At 51.8% G+C, this 21,025-nt stretch overlaps 1 protein-coding gene across 6 annotated transcripts in view; it reads left to right on the forward strand.

Moving 5' to 3' along the window:
- The window catches only part of MAMLD1 (mastermind like domain containing 1), a 126,358-nt gene extending 105,684 nt beyond the window's left edge, over positions 1-20,674 (forward strand). For 2 of the 6 annotated variants that reach the window (XM_070502356.1, XM_070502357.1), the window contains exons 7-8: positions 17,054-17,138; positions 18,398-20,672. In XM_070502356.1, coding sequence (XP_070358457.1) covers positions 17,054-17,138; positions 18,398-19,524 — 1,212 coding nt within the window. In that variant the 3' untranslated portion in view covers positions 19,525-20,672. Of the gene's footprint in view, positions 1-10,075; positions 10,320-17,053; positions 17,139-18,397 lie in introns of all 6 variants that reach the window. The other 4 variants (XM_070502359.1, XM_070502360.1, XM_070502358.1 and 1 more) reach the window with 4 other exon arrangements.
- Positions 20,675-21,025: the final 351 nt, after the last annotated feature.

The following is a 21,025-nucleotide window of genomic DNA, read 5'->3' on the forward strand; positions in this document are numbered from 1 at the left end:
ACAGCATGCTTGATGCTCCCCCCAACCTGGAAGGGCTCCCAAAGTCTTTGGATTGGAGCCACAGAGAAGGAGGCCTGGCATTTGGTACTCTCCCTCCATCTGGTCCACCATCAAGGGTCCCTACACCTCACCCATCCACTCCCCTATTACTACGGGCCTCCGAAAGCCTCTGTCTCCTCTTCAAAAATGCATTCTGGAAACACCCACCCCAGAGCCAGGTGCTGGGGCCATTGGCTATTTCCAGGAGCACAGCCCTGGGGGCTACAGTGGGAGTTGGGAGTGTCGTGGCTGTCAGCAGTGCGTGGAGCAGGGCTTTCCCAGCACTGGCCTGCCTGTTCAACTCAGAAATTTGGGGTGCCCTTTTTACTTACCTCAGAGTCACAGAGGGGTTGAAAGACGTCAGCTCTGTGTGGGACACTGTCTTCTCTTTCTTCCTCATCTCATTTGCTCTTCATATACATATGGTTCCACCAGACTGCGCAGTGAAGCTGTGTGCTCTAGCTTCCACCCTTCTCTTCTCCCTTCTTGGCATTCAGACCAGGGAAGGCGGCTTCCTTTGGGATAAAGGGGTCATGAGAAGGCACCTTGTACAGGGAATCGGGAGTGCTGAGTTCTAGTCTACTGTGATTTGGGGCAAGGCCCTTCCCTATCGTGAGCCTCAGTGTCCCTGCCTACCAAGCTAGAGTTGGTGGCAACCAGTGTTTCTCAGAGGGTGGCACTGCAGGGCTCACTCCCAGACACTGAGTCCCTGCAAAATCGTGGAGCTAGGTGCTCTGTGTAGGGCTCTCTGACTAGTGGACTCCCTGTGTTTAACTTGCTTGGCAGTCTTTTTTCTCCCAATTTTTCTGTTGTGGTTAAAATACACATAACATAAAATTTCCTCTTAACCGTCTTTAAGTGGACAGTTCAGTGGCATTGAGTGCATTGACAGTGCTGTGCAGACATCACCACCATCCATCTCCAGAACTCTTTTCATCCTGCAAGATTGAGATTCTGTCCCCATTAAACAATAACTCCCAATGACGCCCTCCCCTCAGCCCCTGGTAATTAGTACTATAGTTACCTGGCAGGGGAGATTCCATGATCACGAGGGTGGTTTTCCCAGGGTGAAGCTTAGCCATTGCTTGGGAGTCTTGAGCAAACCATGGACCTCTCCTTCATCGACAGAGTGATGACTTGAGTAGATGATCTCTCATTTCTCCTCAAGTTACAAAAAGTGTTAGGGTAGTAAGGAGAGGAAACAGAATAGGCCAGCAGAAGACAGAAGGTAAGGCCTTCAGTGAAAGGAAAGCAGAGAATGATGTCGCCCTCCCACACAGGTAAGGAAGGAAGGAGACCAGATAGGTAGCCACAAGAGAGAGTAGTAACAGGAACGCACGGGTTCATTTGTAGTTGGAATACCTACTTGCGCGTCTATGTGAAAAGAATCTAGGGGAAGAAGGCAGGCCCAAATCCTGAGCCCCAGACGTGTTGGCATTCCTGACAAGAACGCAGAGAGCCACCGGGAGGCCAACCCTGAGCCCATGAAGAGTTGCCGAGCTAGGCCTCTGCAGCCTTGACCCTACCCTGACCTTAACCTCTAAATGATGGTGATTTTACTGGACTTGAATTGTTCCTTTGACGTGGCACCATATTTTCTACTTACATGATTCCTGGGTTTTTCAATCTTGGTGTTTTTGAATCGATATGATAGATACAGAAGAGTATATAAAACAGATCATAATGAAACCAACACCCATGTACACACCAACTAAATTAAGAAGTAGAGCATTCAAAATATCTTACATGCCCTCCCTCTTCTCAGAGATGATAATTCTCCTGACTTCCTGACTTCCAGAGCCAACTCTAGGAATACACCCTGGGCTCCTTGGCGAGCTTGGAGCTCATCCTAGTTAGATCAGGCACGTCACCAATCTCCTTAGGTAGTTATCTTCTGTGTGGATTTCCACAGCTGCCTCATCCCATCTATTCTGTGTTGATCCATTTCCATCTTAGATGGGGACCTTGTCTTTTTTCAATGTTTTAGGATCTTCTGACTACAAGGGTAATATGTGCTCTTTGTAGTAAATTTGGAAAATGCAGAAAAGTGTAAAGAAAACACAACCCCCAGGAGGTAATAAAATATATAAATACAAATAAGCCAGGGATGACCACTGTTAGCATGTTAGAGTATTTCATTACTTTTTTCTATGTGGAAATATATCCTTCACATTACTGGCATCAAGCTGTGTATATAGCTTTTTCTTTTCATTGTGAAGTATAGACACAGAAAAGTGTGCAAGGCCTATCCGTACAGTTTAAAGAAGAAGCGTAAAGTGAAAGCCAGTCAGGTTGAGAAATAGAACGTTGTCGACCCCTGAGTAGACATTCTGATCACAGCCTCTCCCCCCCCCAGAGGTGACCACTGTCTTGATTTCAACAATCGTTCTCTTCTTTTCTATATAGTTTCACCACTTAGTAGTGAACTCTTAAACAAACAATTGCTTCATTTTGAAGGACCGAGTGACGAGCACAGTCTAGGTGCGTAAGCAGCAAAGAGTCATATCACCACTATTGGATGAAGGCTTCTGAAAGAAAAGCTGCCCCGGCTCCCCTCTTAGGGAGGTCAGGGCTAAGGCACGAGGGGCCTGGGAACGTAGAGAGCCCACCACAGTCAGGATGCCCGGCAGAGTCATGGGCATGGCACTGGACATGCCAAAGAAGGATGGCCAGAGGGATTGGGCTTCTCTCTGTTTGCTTTCCGGCTCACCAGTCTGCCTCCAAGACCTCCAGCTGGAGGTCAACACAGAACACCTCTGTGGGGTGGAATGAATGTCCTCAGCCGATCCAGGCGGCAGGATCTGGAAGGCAGAGTAGGAAATTTGGCAGCAAATGGTCAAGCCAGATCTCTGCCAGCGTAGGGGAGAGGCAGATACCCAGGGACGTGGAGCTGGGGAGGCAATCCAGGGCTTTACCCCATTATGTTGGCGATCCCCTCCGCTTCACCTCCCAGACCCAGAGACCACCTGGGGCTGCTGTTCTTGAGCCTGATGACGATTCTGCCGTCCAGACCAAGCTGCTTTTCTGCTTTCCCCTCTGCCGTCTTGTGGTTTGGCTTCCTTGGGGTGGTGTAGCCAGTTAACCCTGGTCTAGGTACTCTTGAGCTTGGGAAATTATGATTCTGTTATCTCCTGCAGCATTCTCCTTATCCTTGCGGGATTGTGTCTGAAAACAAAACCACACCCTTACTGCACTTTTAGTAGGACTTTGGAAAGGAGTGAATTGAGATGCGTGCCTTAAATCTGCTGTCTGAATCCGGAAGTCTCTACAGGAAATCCTGCCGCTCCCTTCCTCGGTTGCCCGAATGTGACAGCTGGTTGGATGGCTCCTTTGGAACCCCAGGGCCTGTCAGCAGTGCTTACTGTATCCAGCAGGGAGACACTGGGGGAAATGGGGGAAGGATGTCAGTATGCATAAGCGTGAGGGTTATACTTTAGACATTGCATTTTTAGTATTTGTGATTAAGAGCCTGGATTTTGGAGTAAGTCAGACCCAGGTTCAGCTTCCAGCTCTGCTACTTACTTACTGTGTGACTTTGGGCAAGTTACTTCGCTTCTCTGAACTTTATTTTCCTCACGTATAAAGTGGGGATAATAATGGTACCCATCTTTCAGGGATGCCATGGGGATTGAGCTAAAAATTGTACAGCATTTCGCTCAGTGCCTGGCATGCTGTACATGTTCAATACATGGTAGCTATCGCCATCATGAGAGAATAGGAACCTTCCAGAAGCTGTTAGAGCAACTACTGCCACAGACCTCTCCTGACTGCTGAGGCTCTGGACTCTGGAGAACCTTGATGCCCTTGCCCTTTGACCCAGGCCCTGATGTTCCCCGTGGCTGTGTTCTTGACCTCACCTTGGTCCTGGGATGACTCCCAGTGGCCCACCTAGCCTGACAAGCACACAGTCTTCCTTCCTCATTACCCAGCATTGTTGATGACAGGCACAGCACTGGCCACTCTGCAAAAATGCCCCACAGAAAATGGCCAGCCTAAATGTCAGAGTGCATTGCAGACCTGCTCTGGGCCTAGCACTGTGGGACATACAGAGGAGTATGCCAGTCTTTACCCCAGGGAGTTAGCAAGCCACTTGCTTATTCATTGGAATTAATGTTGCAGAAAGAAGATATTTGTTCCTTCATTCCTTAACTGATTTATACATTATTGATTTTCACCTTTTTGTGTTCTTGGGTTATTTTTTTTCCCTAGGCAAAGTAGCAATTTACCAGTTGAACTTAATTCTGTGATTAAATTCCAAGTCTGAGAACTTGATTTACTAAGTGAACTTGACTTGAGACCCCATCAATTTTAGTCAGCCCTAGACATTTAAACTTTGAGACATTAAAATTAAATTATGTACATTTATAGAGGAAAAATCCAGAACAGCTCAAAGGAAACTTACAAAATGCAAGTTTACAGAGGAGATCCGGCACATGGGCAGAATTGGCACTACGCTCGACTTCTCTGCAGAATCTCTTTAGTGAGCCCCAGCTCCCTCCCATAGCACCAGTGTCACAACAGAGATTCCCCAACTTGGAGTTCTCTCCACTTTAGGGTATGGTCATTGTAAAAAGAAAAAAAACACCTGGATCACACAGTAGCCAGCCCAGCAGCTATTGCACAGCTGTGGAACCCTAGCGGCCGTCCAGAATCTTCCTTCTGATGGTCTGTTTATAGCACTAGCAAAGGTTTCAGTTGGGCAGTTTGATCAAGCGCAACCCAGGGCATGGACTTCGAAGTCAGGCTCTGGTACTTACTCACGAGTGACCTTGGGTGAGTTGCTTAACCTCTTTGTGCCTCAGTATCCTCATCTACACAATGGGTTCATAACAGTACCTTCTTCATTGGATTGTTCTGAGGATTAATTAATTGAAATGACCCCAAGAAAGGACTGAGCCCAGTGCCTTATGTTAAGTTCTCAATAATTGTCTCTGATATTATCATCATCATTTTTTACCATTGTTATTAGTCTATTTTACCAAAAGATAGGAGAAATGATAGCCCTGCTGAGCTGTGTTGGCCAGACCTTGTCTAGAGCAGCATGTCCAATTCCAGGCTAACTGGTGTAAAATTCATAGGACGGTGTCTGGAACATCGTAAAAGTACTCTATACGTGGCAGAGGTATTGTTGTCACCACTAACTAAGCTTTAGAGAGTGCGTGCAACATGCAGGCACTGCATATGTGTTAATTCAATAAATCCACATAACCCCACCACTCTGTGAATATTGCACAACTATGACCTCCCTTTGACAGAGGAGGAACTTAAGGCACAGAAAGGTTAAGTAACTTCCCCACAATTACATAGCTGAGAAGTGGCAAAGCTGTGAGTCAAGCCCAGAGCCTCCTTGTCCAGAGCCTGCAGTCTTAGCCAGTGTGCCAGAGAGCTGTGCTCTCCAGTACTGTAGCCAGCAGCCACATATGTCTATTTAAATTTAAATTAATTAAAAGTAGATGAAATTAAGAATTCAGTGCCCCATTTGCACTAGCCACATTTCAAGTGTTCAATTGCCTCATGGGCCAGTGGCTACCATATTGGACAGTGAAGGTTTAAAGCACTCTCTTCTTTCTAGGAGGATGATTCAGCATCATCTCAGAACATTGTGTGGGACACTGCTGCTTAGAAAGCTTCTGGGATTCTATTCCTTACAAAATCTCAGACTTGAGTTGTATAGCTGTCTTGTATTGTTATTAATAGACACATGGTTGTTTTATATTGAAATCCCATTTGCACTTGGCCAAGTAAGGTAATGACAAGCAAGAGGCCAAGAAGTCTGACTCCCATTACATTTTCCTGGTTTTCTAATGCATTCCTTCAAATTTACAAGGTTGTCTCCGGTCACCTCTGTTTGACATGTAGGGACATCCACCAATTTTCCCAAAGATCCAGCTTCTTGCATAGCTCAGCCTTGACCTGTTGGGGCTATCGGCATAACATTTAGTAACCTTGCATCTTCATCTCACTAGTGACTTGAACAGCTGGGGCCGGCTTCTGGCCTCTGAGAGTTGCTAGCACATGCGCCAAGTCTTCAGTTCCCTCTCCTGGGCCCTCTCTGCTCACCTCTGTTACATGGGTAGTAAAGACCAGAGACAGAAAAGCATAAGTTCAGGATTTGTTGCATGAGCTCCCAGGATGATTAAGTCTAGAAATCTACAAGCTCCCAGAAGCCAGTGGAGTTATAGTATACAACTATAACCTTCCAAATGCACATGTACCTCCTGAATCTCTGTGGCAGAGATTGAATCAGTATCCAGTCCAGTCAATAATTTATAAAGTCAGAGCAATCACCTGCTTCTTGCAAAGCAGCTGACTATCTATGAGGGTTAGTCATAATCTGAAATCCTTGCTCCAGAGCCCCGTTGAGCTATGGTGATGTCATGGGGTAGCCAACAACATGGCTCTTTGCTCCAGTGTGAACGAAGGAGGACAGCTGGCTGGTCCTCTCCATGTGCAAAGAAGGCGCCTCTGTTCTTCCCAACTCGGGAGTTACGTGGGTTTTAGTCACTCTGTAAGTCAGATCCAGGTCTGTACCCCACCTTGCCACTGTGTAGTGGGTAAACCTATCTCCACTTCCTTGTCTTGTAAACTAGGGACAGTCTCCAATGCACGTGCGCACAGAGTTCAGTGCCCAGCACACAGTGCGTGCTCAGCAAATGTGTTAGCTGATGCTAGTTTTACGGCGTGATTATGATCCCTCCCTGTTATACCAATGGGTTTTAGTAACCCAACAGGATTGAAAAAGGCTGAGTAGATGTGCTTAAATGAAGGTCAAGGCTCAGTTTATCATTGACATTCATCCCAAAAAGAGTCCAGCACAGCACTCACCAGATTGTCATCTCCCAAATGCCTGGGACATCATGCCAAGCTCAGACAGAGTAAAGTCGATTGAGGTCTCCAAGTATTTGCTGAGCCCTTGCCTGTGCCAGGCACTGTCTGGGCACCAGAGGGATTTAGAGGTGATTAAGACTTGGTCCAGCAAGGACGTTCAGTCAGCCAGAGGTGTTCAGCCACAGGAGCTGAACCAAAGGAGAGGCAGAATTCCCAGGGTGGAGGAGCTCGATCTTGAAGGCCGTGCAGCATTCCCAGGGTGGAAGCTTAGAGAAAGGGCATTCCAGGCTGGGTGAACCAAGGAGCACAAGCACAGAGGGCTGAACGCAGGTGGCAGCCAGTCTGGAGAGCTCTGAGGAGATCAGTGTGACGGGAGGGGAGAGGACAGGACACTATGCAACACACAGCCTGGCTACTGAGAGGTCAGGTAGCCAAGGGATGCAGAGCCCTCAGAGAAGAGCTTAGCAAGATGTGCTTCGGTCCCTAGGCAGCCGCAGGCCATTGGAGGACTTTTCATGGGTGGGGCCCTGGGCCAACATCCTTCCAGCAAGCTGTTTGGCCATCATGCGAAGCCCAGGGTCCAGGGTACTGAGTGGGTGTGAGCTCTGTGAAATCGGGCACCTCTATCGGATACTACCCATGCCATGGTCTATTTCTATGAAATTTGAAGTCATGTGGAACCAGCTTACCAGTTACTGATTGACTTGCTTCTCCAAGATTTTCAATGATTCCAGAGAGAGAGAGATGGATTTACCTTATGTTTGGAAACTTCTAGGAGTTGAAATGTCCTAAAAACCTTTTCTTTGGAAGTTGGGCCTCATGCCTATAGGGTATGGGATAAGCAATTCCTTTTCCAAATTAGATAAAATGGAAAAGACGCACGAGCATCAGTTATAAGGCCCCTTGTCGGTCTGAGTCAAGACTGAATCTCATCTATTTTATTTGTTTCGTTTTCTAACTGGGGATTGCGAAGTGCCTGCCTGTCTGCTCCACTTGACTGAGTGGCTCCAGGCTCACTCCCAGTTGCTGCTGAAACAGAACTGCCCACACTGTTGGGACATCTTCCGCCACTGGGAATTTCCATGTGCCATCTGCAGTTTTTTCTGCCTGATGAACTACTGGGGCACTGCAAGCGTATGCTAATGCTGACGGGGGGTTCTGTTTCTTGACCCATCCCTAATATCCTACAAGTCACATGAAGCCATCAGGGATTCCTGTGCAGAAGCTTAAAATGCTTCAGTTCCCTACAAATAAGCCCATTCATTGCTTATAGACTGTGTTGTCATGGAGTGAGCAAGCAATCAGAAGCCTAGTAATATTTGCATATTGGGATTATAAAAACTCCAATGTAGCTACAAAATAATGTTTAAAATTATCAAGGAGCTAGGTATGCAGGCATAAAGAATTATCAATTGTTGAAGGCGACATTTCAGCTCATGTTCCAGCTGACCTTGATCCAAGGACAAATTGGAGCTTACTGAAATGAAGCTGCAGCTGGCCAGTGAGCTCAGCTCTGTGCTACTGAGCCACCGTCAGAAAGAAGAGAGGGTTCGTTTCACAATGCACTCTCTGCTTGATAAGAATATTTCGGGTTGTTTTTTGGTTTCAGTTTTGTTTTGTGGGAGGAGTGTCGCTTCTAAAAGTCTCTAGGTAGTTAGGTCGCCTTCCTAGTCCCATCTTTAAGTATTCATCATTTGTTCTCAAAAATTTGTCTGGAACCCCCTTGTAAAGCATCACCCATACTTTTCTTAATGGCATATTTTAACAGTTTCTACATTTCAAAACTTGTTTTCCACGTGGCAAGTTAACGACTGGACACACACACACACACACACACACACACGCACCATGGCAAACTCTATCTGAGCATGGCAACCAGGCAAACCTGGGTTTGCATCCTGCTCTGCTGCTAACGAGTTGTGTGACTTTGGGCAACTTAGTTAACCTCTCTGAGCCTCAGTGTCATCTGTGAAATAAGGACAGTGATAGCTCCTGCCTCATCCGGCTGTATGGGAGGGTTGAGTGAGACTGAATATTGAAAGCACTTGGGTTAGGGCCTGGTGCGCAGCAAATGCTCGATAAATTCAGTGGTGGCGATTTTTACTGTTCTTTCAAATAATGCATCTACGTATTTCCTGGCCCATCATCCATTGCAGAGACATGCCTCTGGTAGGTGCTTAGTAAGTGTTTATTGCAGTGAATTGAATTGACTCAACTGTTTAGCTTCGCCTTGGGGATAAATATTTCCCTTTCTTCTGGGATGTTCAGTAGGAGAGGCGGACGATCACTCGCAGCTCAGGTGTTAAGAGGAAGGCAGGGGAGCCCGAGGCCGGTTCTCGTAGAAAGGAGGACTGCTCTTGCAGGCAGGCTCCCTCTGCTTGGATGGCACTGTGGCCAAGCGCTTGGTGTGCCCGTCAGGATGCCAGGGCTATAGCAGCAGCTCATTCGAGTCCTGAAGTCCCGAAGCTTTCTCTGACAGGATTATGAAGTGTGAGGTTTTCTAATTGCCTTCGGCTTGAAGAATTGGGTCATATGTTCAATTCTGGTGAAATCCCTGTCTTCTAAAACGTGATGGAAAGGGGAGGCCCCACCCACACCCGAGTCCTGAAAGCTTCGGGGCCCCGGCAAGGTGAAGAGCAGTGAGGGCTGCCGCTCAGGATGGGGCTGTTGTGAGATTGACGCTTGACTCTTTGGTTTTGCAGATTCCTCCGCATGTCCACACACACATACCTACAAACCAGTTTAGAATTGTGCGCTCTGTTGGGGAGGGCAGGGGGCGGAGGGAGACCGGCATTGGTCAAGGCACTTGCCAATGAACCAGCTGTCTGACCTAGCTTTACTCCCGTTTCCAGGAAGACAGTGACTGATCGAGGCAGAGGATCCTTAACTGAGATCCACGGATGGGTACTAAGTGGTCCAGAAAACCCGTGAAGCTATATGTAAAATATTGGTGGGTTGGGAAGAGGGAGACACCACTGTAAGTGTTTTTTCTGTGGAGAGAGACCATAGCTTTTAACAGATTCTCAAAGGTGTCTGTGACCCAAGACAATTAAGACCGCGAAGCTGCTTGGTTTTGTTGCCCCAGGCCAGTTGGTGTGTATAACCACAGCACCCAAACGACCCAGCTAGGCAATCAGGGCAGTGACGAGATCAGTGAGAATCATTGTGTGGCCAAGCAGCTGATGGACTGTTCAATCGGTTGTTGTAGACTCATGTAGACAAAGCCTGCAAGCTTGGGGAAGCCAGGCCCCCCCAGGTCAGCCTCGGGCGACAGCCCCCATCCTGCCAGGCCCTGGGGAGCGAGTCCTTCCTGCCCGGCAGCTCCTTTGCTCATGAGCTGGCCCGAGTCACCTCCTCGTACAGCACCTCAGAGGCAGCGCCCTGGGGCGGCTGGGATCCGAAGGCCTGGAGGCAGGTGCCCGCTCCACTACTGCCTAGCTGCGACGCCGTAGGTAAGTCACTTCCCCTGAGCCTCGCTTTCCTCATCTGTCAACTGGGGTGCAGTCCCCTGCTCAGCCTGCCCGCCTGCCTCACAGGGTTGTTGGGAGGAAAACAGGAGGTGACAGCCCATAAAGCTCTGCACACCTATGAGGGATTTCTAGTGCTTTCTCTACTGTGTCCCAGCCAGTCTTTGGCAAAGTGACCACCCAAGCGAGCAGAATGCTCCAGGCACCTCAGCCTCAACTCCAGGGAAATGAGTGGGGAATGCCCTGGGTGCACTTGCTCCCTCCCTGCCGGACGCCTGCCAGCACCCCAGTTCCTTCCCTGCCTGTCTGTCCCTGTGGCCAGTCTGGGAGCCTGAGGGGGACAGGGGCTGCGATTCTGTACCTCCAAATCCCCCCAGTGCGTGCCTGCTCCATACCCCGTGGGTGCTCAGGAACTGCCTCTCCCGCCAGCCATCTGCTGTGGACTCCGCACCCCGCGGTGTTCTCTGACTCCACCCAGGACTCTCGCACCCTCTAAGTGGGAAATTGGATCTCCCCACTGGAGGACTGGCAGCCTGGGAAGGGCAGAGAGAAGGAACCCAAGCCAAGCCTGTCCAAGAGGGCTGTGAGATTGGATCATCCCCCAGAGTCTGGAAGGAATGGCTTGACTTGCCCTACAGAGTCACATTAGTGGTCACGAGAGCAAGATGGTGGACACCAGCCAGAGTGGGCCTCTACAGGGAATTTCATTTGGATCGTGGAGTTGTTGTTGTTCTGGCACATGAAATATCAGTGTGCACAGGATGCCTGCCTTATCTGCAGAGAAAACTGGAGAACTGAGCGTTTGCTAAGTGATAGTGATCAGAAGATGGTCATCAAGCTGAAAGGGCCTCCGGGATTCTGGCCTTTAATGGAAATGCTGCTTTGGTACGTAGGGCCTTGCTCTCTTCATCCCGCCTGCCCTGGCCTGGAAGAACAAGCAGTGCTTTCCATTCAAGGCCTATTGATCTTCCTCTCTCTCTGTTTCTCCCCTTTTCACTCACTGTGTACTCTCCGAGAAATCTCGTCTGGCACAAAGCTGCCAGGGAAGCAGAACTAGCAAAATGGATGGGGACATCGTCCGCTCAAGATGTCGCTGTGTTCCACTGGGTCTGCCCTGCCCTTCCCTGTCCTCAGAAGTCATAAAATGAGAGGATCCCAGCTAGCTTGCCTTGAGAATTCCTCTCCCCGACATTGTGCTGTCTCTTCCCAAGCCAGTGCCTCCCACTCAGCAGTGGAGGGCAGGGCAGATGCTTGGCCCCCAAATCTTCCCGAAGAAGCTTTGGAAGTTGGGCCCACCTGGAGGGCTTTCAGAGACAGGACCTTGCCAGCTCAGTCGGTGACGCAGGAAGGCCAGACTCAGTGCGAGATGCAGGACGCAGGCAACACGGGAAGAAGAAAGGCGAGCTACAAAGACATTTGTTTCCTCTGCCCCAGGATCACTCCCAGCAGTTAGACCAAGCCCTTCTGGCCCCAGGCAGCCCTGAAACCCCTGGGATGGAGGAGGAGTCAGGCAGTTGGAGATCAAGTGGAAAGACGAAATGGAAAGCGTAAAAGCTCACCTACAGCTCTCTGCCGTTCGCTTTTGATGGCATTGATTTCGTGAAGCCCCTAGAGACAGCTTCAGAGGGGTCAGACCCAAGGGCAGCACCATCACGGGGATGGGGGCATCCCCTGGCTCCTGCTCTGGAGGCCCAGAGGGGCCAAGAAAGACTCCAACAGGTCACTGCTGCCCCAGGTTTCACCTGGCTTAGAGAATGGTGTGCCAGGTTCTGAGTCGCCTTCAGGGTCCCCTGCTGACCCACTGCTGATGCCTTCACTCTGTCCAATTTTCTTTAGAAGACGTGTCACCATCTGGAGTGATCTTTCCTGATCAATTTACTTGTGTCTTGTCAGTCTCCCCCTCCATTGTAAGCTCCATATGAGTAGAGACACACAGTGCTGTCTCCTTTCCTGGGACAGGGCCTGGCCCATGGCAGACCCATGAGAAATGTTTGTCCACTGACTGACAGAGGGACTCACTGGGCTGCCAAGTAAATAAACCCTGTCTTCCCATCTGGTATTTGCGCAAGTTCATTCTGGGGGCCCCAGAGTTAGTGAAGCCCACGTCTCCTGGCTGCACTCTGGCCAGGGAAAGGCGTTGAGAGCAAAGGTAATCCAAAGGGCAGGTGTTGCGGGCCTGGCCCAGTGGCATAGTGGTTCAAGTTCGCACGCTCCGCTTCAGCCCGGGGTTCACTGATTCAGATCCGGGGTGCGGACCTACGCACCACTCATCAAGCCATGCCGTGGCAAGCGTTCCACGTAGAAAGTAGAGGAAGAAGGGCACAGATGTTAGCTCGAGGCTAATCTTCCTCAACAAAAAAAAAAGAAGACAGGCGTGGGGCAGGCCCTCCCAGGTCTTGGCCTCATTGATGCACACACAGGGAGGAGAAGTAGCCTGATGATACACTCATCACTCCCGATGGCCCTACCTCCTCTGGAGGCACTCTGGAGAAACTGAGTCCCAGGCTCTGAGGAGAGACAAGGAACCAGTGAGCCTCGCCTGCTGTTCGCTGTAGGAAGCCTCTGTAGTTTCTGAAGGACACCTGAGGGGAGTTTTCGGCTAAGAGCAGCCACACCTCCCAAACAGGGCTTCTGATGGAAAAATCTCTGTTGCCTCTGTCCATGGGCCATGGTGAGCCAGAGCCCTGGGTCTGAGGTGTGCCCATCCATATGGGTGTGGGAGCCTCCAGAATTCAGGTCTTGATCTTGTGGTCTCCATGCAGAATGCTGTCTTTCTGCCATTTCATAAGAAAATTCAGAAAGGTGGGTGAGTTGTTTCCACACCTGGCTCCCGAAAACTACAAAAGAAGATGCTCTTCCTAGTAGAGTAATAAACAAACAAACTCATACCCTAGAGCTCTTTAATCTTTGAACCCTTAATACACAGCTGAGTGCCTGCTGCTGCATGGCAGGCTGGCTCTGGTTGGGGGGGCGCTCACGGGGCAGTATCTGCTGGGAAAGGAGGCAGGAGTTTCCCAGTGGCAGGGGCGGAAAAAGAAATCTCTCCCTCCCTCCCTGCCCCTTCCCCCTCCTCCTCCTCCCCCATCCCCCTCCTCCTCCTCTTCCTTGTTTTCTTCCTCCTCTTACCCCTCCTCTTTCCCCATTCCCTTCCTCCTCTTCCTCCTTCTCTCTCTCTCCTTCCCTCCCCCCCCCCCCCACCACTTCTCTCTCCTTCCCTGCCTCAATGTGCTGTACAAAATACCGCTTTGGATCCATTCCCCTCTGTCCGCTAGAAGCCATTCCATTGGGAGCCCCTTCCTAGTCAGAATGCTCTTCTCCTGGGGATCACGGAGGGAGTAACTTCAGTCTGAATCCGGCTAAACTCTAGGAACCCTTTGTGGGCGTCTATGTGTGAGTCCTGCTGATCATCTGCCCTTCTGCCTCTGGCCCGTCCCCCATCCAATTAGATAGTCCCTTTGCCTGATTCAGTGGTTAATCAGGAATGAGACCGTTCTTCCCCTGCAGTGCTGAGAGGAAGCAGCCAGGTGATTGCTCTGGGGCTTACAGGAGACATTCGCCCGTGGTGGCTGAAAGGGTGAAGCTGACACAGTGCCTGGCCTTGCCCACTGCTGGGCCCTGGGTTGGGCAGTGGTGAGGTTTGGGCCTGGCCCTTCACCTCGCCCTCCTGCCTGGCGCTCACAGATGAACGCGAGACCTTCCACGAGCCCCCAGGACAGGCGGGGGCTGTGCAGCTCCCTGGGCGTCAGTGTGAAGTTCTAGAAAGGCAGCCCTAGGACTTTCCTGGTCGCCATCCTGTCTGAGACCTTTCTGCGACTGTGGCCACGGGGCTGAATGTGACTGGGGGCAGGTGTGACAGGGAAGAGCCGGGCCCTAGTTCTCTGGGAGACTTCCTGTTGACCCCAGCCCCAGGCTCACGACAGTGACCACCATGGGGGAAGCACACCTAGGCACACACAGGGCCCACCTGGAGCTGCCCTGTCAGTGTCACCTGGCACAGTAGGACCTAGCACCATGACAATTGCAGCTCTAGAAAAAGGAGTCCTTTGGTGGCCTCCTCCATAACTGTGCTTATGGAAAGCCGCAGGTTGCCTGGGCCAGCCTTCACGAGTGTCCGGCACCAGGCAGCAACTTTCAGCCGCCACTTCCTCCTGGTCACTGAAAACGTTTGTCGTTTCCTGTTTTCTCCATTTTCCAACGATTCTAATTGTCAGTGTCAAAAGGCAACAACTGTTTTCTTGGGGCTTATCTTTGGAGCACATGGATTCAGAACAAAGGATGGGGGCCCTGTCTGCAAAACAAAGGAAGCAGCCTCCTCGGGAGGCTTGGAGAGAAAGCTCGGGCTCACTCTGCCAGGGACCACACGACCGGGCAGGGGGCGGAGTGCCGGCGGGCCCCTGGACGCAACACCCCAGGCGCGTGAAGAGACCCCTGCTTGATGGCGGCGCCCCAGGACGCCGGAGGCCCACCCCCGAGGCGAGGTGGCAGCTGCGCTGCGTGGACTCGGGGAGTTTCTGCAGCCGTGCCATTGGCCGGATTTTCCCTTAAACTCTGGATGCTCTGGATTTCGTGCTTCCTTGGACAAACGTTCGCCAACATCTCGTTGTTCCTGTAACCCTGGACTGTTTGAGAAGCCTTTCTTTCATCTGGCAGACACTCCCCAGTGCCTCCACCCTTGACTCCTGCCCAGCCCAGCCTTCCTTTTGTTCCTATGCCCTGGGGGTCTTTCCTCTCTACCTCCGGCCCTTTGGACTCTCCTGGCCATCCACTGCTTTTTCCTTGGTCACGCTCTAGCCTCCACCTGCCCCACCCTCACGCCTGTACATCTGCGTTACTAGATGAAACTAATGGGGCAGCCAGTGGGGCCAGAGTTAGGATCCGTGTAGACCTAGCCAGCCACAGGAGCCAGTCCCCAGAAGCAGGCTGGAGAGGCGGGAGCACTGGGTTCATGTTGCTTTGGTCTAGTCATTTAACCTCTCTGAGCCTCAGACGTCACCTCAGTGAGCTGGGGACCAAAAATCTGCCCGGATCCCCCAGGGCTGGTGTCAGGGACCAAGTGAAGAACAGACGTGAAAGTGCTGCCTTCTGAAATGCCCACCCATCCCAAGCAGCTCGGACAGACCCAGTGCTCCTCTACGCCTGATGGTGTGGCCTTGAGTGCTCACGTGGCCTCTGTGTTCCTCAGTGTCCAAAATGGTAATGCTGGGATAACAGCGGAGCCCACCTCGAAGGGTTGTTGCCAGACAATGTGAAGTACTGGGTGTGGGGTGCTCAGTACGTGAGCAGGCCTAGAGGCGGGCGTGTCCCCACTGCCCAAATGTCAGCAGACCCGGGGGAGGGGGCGAGCGCCCGGACAGGAAGCAGGCTCAGGGCGGGATGGCGAAACCGCTTGTGGTGTAGTCCACCCAGTGCCATGTGTTCGGCCTCTCTGCCTTGGCAGGAACTGAGGCTAGGAGCTGCCGCCAGGCCTGGGAGCTGGGCACTGTCCCAAGTGCAGGCCCTCCACCCCGCCCCTGACCCACGCCTGCCCCGCCGAGCACAGAAGAGCAGGCCCAGGGGCAAGCAGTCCGTGCTGTGGAGCCAGGTCTCCTGGCATCTGGGGGGACACAGCTCAGAAAGTGGACCTGGGCAGGGGGCTTGCTCCCTGACGGAGCTGCCTAGGTTGTCGGTACAGTAGTAAGCAGGCTTCTTGAGAAGGGGAGAGAGATGGTAGTGAGCACTGGATTGGGAGTCAGTCCTGGGTCCCAGTCACAACCTGGAACTGAATGGCTGAGGATCTCAGGGGGAGGCGTGACTTCCCTGGGCCTTCATCTGGTTCTTTCCTGGCTGTTCCCTTGAGCTGCTCCCAGACTCAGTGCTGGGACTGCGGCCCTGAAGCTCGGCTCCTCCCCTGCCCACCCAGCTTGGAGATGGAGACCGGAAGCCAGGCCCAGTTGCCCATGCTGCAGCCAGTCAGCAGAATGAAGGGAAGCTGGCACTGAGTGGCTACTTGGGGTGTCGGACAGTGCATCCATCTGACCGTGTGATCATCTTGCTGTTCATGCCAGGACCACCCAGAACAAGCCTCGGCCCTTTTTCCATGACAGCCCTGCAGAGGCTGGGCACCTCCCACCACAGAGCCCAGAGTCTGCTCTGCCCCAGCCCTGGCATCCCTGGTTTGCTCAGCCATTCATTGTCTGCGTGGTTTGGAGTCCAAACCCTGTCCCCGTTGCTTAGTGTCCTCTGGATGCAGCCAGTTCGTCTGGGTCTCCCTGAGACTGGCACGCCCAGACTCGTGTCAGCACTGTAGACGCGATCTGGCCAAGGCAGAGTAGTGTAGGACTGTCACCTCCCTCCTTCTACATACTCTGCTTCTATTAATGCAGCCTAATGTTACATTTGCTCTTTTGGTGACCACATCTCACTGCTGACCCATCCTGAGCAGAAGGACATCCAAAATGCCTAAATCTTTTTTCTATGCGCTCTTGCTGTTAAGCTCTGTGTCTCCCGCCCCATCCTATGCTGTCGCAGTTGGTTTTTTAACCCAGGTGCAGAATCCTGCTTTTATTTATACCTGTGGAATTTTGCTTGGGAGGGTGGGGCATGCATGCAAGTGTGTGTTGGTGTGTTCACTCATGCTTTCTGCTACACCAAAGCCAAGTCCTGGGTCCCCACACAGCGATCCCAAGGCTAATATTTCTCGGTAGCCATAAGCTAACATGTCTTTTTCATCTTCTGTTTAGCAAGAGAAACAGAGATCAGGTCTTATGGCAATGACCCCTGAACAGCGGAGTACATGTGTCGCCCAACAGATGAGTCAGTTTCAAGGTAAGTAGTTGAGGTCCATAGTCCTAAAGGGGTGGGCCAGAGGGTACCTAGTGAGGGTGCGGTGAGAATTCATTCCAGAGCAAGCAGTGAGGGAGAGAGGAGAGGTCTGCAAGTCAATGAAATAGCACCCAGGTTGGATCTCTCACACTGAAAGCTTAGGTAGGATCGCAATTGAAGGCCGGGTCTTAATGACTCCAAAATCACTGTTTGATTCAGGAGATTGATTAAACTGAGTAAGGCGCCTTACAGCAGTTATTCTCAATGGGAGAGAGGTACACCCCAGGGTTCTGAGCCTGCCCTTCTTCTCCCCAACCCCCCATCCGCCGCTGCTGGAGTAACTTCTGTTCTAATGGGGTCCTGGGCCATCTCTCAGGTGTGGGCCATGAATATGGGGTTGGAGAAGCTCTGCCTCAAGGAGACCATGGCAAGGGCTCCCCAAGCCTCAACAGATAGCAGGGGTCCCCACCCTACCACGGCCCTTATGACTGTAATCAACATTTACTGGTCGGGATACAGCTATTAGCGAAAACCAGGCATGGGCCCTACTTGGTGGAGCTTTCCGACTAGCCGGGGAGACATGCGTTAAGCAACCCTTAGCAACCAGTAGTGACACTGGGCCAGGCCCAGGGTACTCTCGCTCGGGGGCTCAGGAGAGGCTGCTTGCCCTCCAACAGGTGTCAGCATCTTTATTTTAGCCCAGTGCCACCATTGCAGCATTGCTCCTTCATTCTCGTGCAAAATCCCTTGTTCCTTGGGCCTAATTCCAGCTGAATGTACCACCTGCCCAGGCTGGAGTGGCACATCAGGCTTCAGCTGCAGACACAGGGCAGACAAGTTCCAAGCAGGCCAGTGTCAACGGCAGGCATGTGTCAAGGGGCGGGTGGTACCAGGCCTGCATACGGAGAACTGAGGAGGATAGCAGACCCAGCCCCTCGCCCTGTGGAGCTTACAATCTACTTGAAAAGACAGACAGATAAGCTGGCATTTTCAGTGCAATGTGATCTGCTCTTGGTGGCGGGGCCAGGGGTGGGCTGTGAGCACAGACCCGGGGAGTCTGGGAGGGCTTCCCAGAAGAACTGCAGTCCAGGCTGAAAGTGGAGGAACAAGGGAGTTGAGAAGAGTTGAGGTGCAGGGGACGCTTAGTAGGAGCCAGGGGCAGGAGGTGAGAGGTCAGTGCTAGGCTGGCAGCTCCTCGCCAGCAGCTGTGGCCCAAGGTGAGGACACCTTTGGAACTCATTCCCACTTCTCTCTTTCTATAGCCGTCCAAGAGCAAGTCACCTCCAAGTGTAGCCGGACCAAGGCAAGCCCCCCATCCAGCCAGCACATGATGCCACCCAGAGCTGGGCTCCTTCAGAACCCTCTGAGTCCAGGAATGACCCCACCCACCAGGCACCAGAGCCGTGAGGGCATGGGCATGATCCCACCGACGCCAGGCAAGCAGCAAGGAATTTTCAGCTCCCGCCCCCCATTTCCCATACCCCCCCGCTCAGCCCAGAACCCCCTGGGCAGCCTCAACTCTGTCTGCCGGCGTATGCAGATTCCCAGGGCCACTCCCTCAGGAGTACCCCTGCCTGGGTTCTGTCCCAGCCCCCTGGGCAGCCAGCCCCTGAGTCCCCACCAGCTCAGACAGCCCTGTGTGCCAAGAATGTCCACCATGTTCAACAATGCTGCATGGGCGGCGGCGGCAGTAGCGGCTGCGACCACAGCGAGCTCTAGGGAACCAGCCCCAAGCCAAGTAGATAATAGCATCCAGCAGCATTTTGATAGCAACTCAATGTTCGCCAAGGCACCCGTGAGAGTGCCCCTGGTGGCCCCAGCCTTTCCATCGCAGCAGGCAGTTGTGCCCCCCAATCAGGTAGCCCCAGGAGGCAGGCCTGGCCAGAAGGTGAGTGCCACCCTGGCCAACCCCAACTTCAGCCTGCTGGGCAGCCAGAGCCTCAGACAGAGCCCGGTGCGGGGTCCCGTGCCTGTGCTGAACGCCACCAAGTCCCTCCAGCAGGGTATGGCCAGCTTTGGTCCCATGAGTCCCATACAGGGCATTGAGCCGCCAAGCTATGTGGCCGCCGCCGCCGCTGCTGCTGCTGCCTCTGCCATTGCTGCCAGCCAGTCCCCAGGCCCATTTAACAGGATGGGTACTCCTCCTGAGCTGCCACCCTACGACTTTTTGCCCCAGCCCCAGCCCCCACTGAACGATCTGATTTCCCCACCTGACTGCAGTGAGGTGGACTTCATTGAAGCTCTCTTGAAAGGCCCCAGCGCAAGCCCAGATGAAGACTGGGTGTGCGACCTGAGGCTGATCGATGACATTTTGGAACAGCATGCTGCTGCCCAAAATGCCGCAGCCCGGAATGCGGGCCAAGTCACCCAGAATGCTGTGGAGCTTTAAACGCCCCTAGAAACCCCCACGCCGGCATCACTCTAGGCAGCCGCGTGAAGCCACAGCAAGTTCACTGCTGGCCTCACAGCCACGCAGTCGTTTCCTTGTTATAATTCGAGTGGCATCAGCCCATGCCCATCCCTCGCTCTACCTGTGACAAAATGGAAAGCTGGTGATTTTTCAAGCTACCTGTACATATTTGAAAATTTTGTAAATGGTTTTCCTAAACATTAATGACAGAAGTATTTATACTTCGTTTTGTGACTTTGTAAATAAAGTGACGGCTTTCGTTTCAGTAGTTGTGTTTATTCCGCATTGTTTGTGTTTATTCTACATTGTTGCAAATACGCAGACTGTGCTGTTCGCTCCAGTGACACCTTATAAGCCAGGTAGCCGAGTCGCTGATGGTATTGCTGCAGTGAGAGATGTGGATATGACCAGGAGGTGTTGTGCAGACTGACACATGCCAAACAGAAAACCACTTGGCCATTTATTTCCATTTTCACAAAAAGTTCTATCGCCTTGTGTGATTCTTAGTCTCCTTTGCAAACCTGTCGGTCTCCGCTAGCTCCCTCCTGATGAGCACCACAGCAGAAGCCGTTTGGTCGTCAGTGTCCGCGGAGGACACTTGCAGGGCTGAGAGAGTTCTGTAGGTTTAGGAACGGGGAAGAGAGCGTGTGAGCTGAGCACTGTCTTTACCGTCCACCTTGAGAATCTCGCGTGTCCTCCCTGTATCATCCAGATGGAGAGAAAACCTGGGTTTGCACTTCTCCAGCGGCACCTTTGCAGGGTGGAGGTGGGACGGTCATGGTTCGAAGACTTTCAGTATTTGTTTTGATGTAAGGCTCTGTGGTTTGGGGGAAGAAAAGTCTGTAAACATTAATAGTTGATTTGCGGTTTGTCTTGATGGTTTCTATCTGCAATTATCGTCATGTATATTTAAGTGTCTGTTATAGAAAACCCACCTCCACTGTCCTGTAAACTTTTCTCAGTGTCCAGACTCTGTGTAATCACATTTTAATTGCCATCTTGTATTTCGCCTCTACATTTGAAATCTGGCGTCTGTTTCCAGCCAGTGCGTTTTTTCTTCGTTCTGTAATAAACAGCCAGGAGAAAAGTGCCTCTATGTTTTCATTTCTCAAGGGAGCGTTCTGTCCCTACAAACCCCTGTCAGCCAAGCCTGCAGTGCCTTCGGTTCTTTCAAAGGCAACTGAATGTCTTGTGGATCAGAAGATGCTGCACCGAGGAGTGAGGGGTAAGCAGTCTGTGTAGCATGCGCTGTGATCGTGTCGCGTCACAGCATAGAAACACATCATTTTTGACTCCAGCCCCTCATTTTACAGAGGAGGAAATAGAGGGGACAGGAGGCCACTAAAGCAACTCTGCACTGGGGGCTGGAGACAGAGGGCGCCTCGCACTGAGAATCTAAACTCTCCACACCATTATCCTCTTCCCACTGAGGCATGGCAGACCCAATTAAAGATCCAGCTCCTCCCATGGAAGGGATGCC

Source organism: Equus asinus, chromosome X (genome assembly GCF_041296235.1).
Source record: "Equus asinus isolate D_3611 breed Donkey chromosome X, EquAss-T2T_v2, whole genome shotgun sequence".
NCBI classification, from domain to species: domain Eukaryota; kingdom Metazoa; phylum Chordata; class Mammalia; order Perissodactyla; family Equidae; genus Equus; species Equus asinus.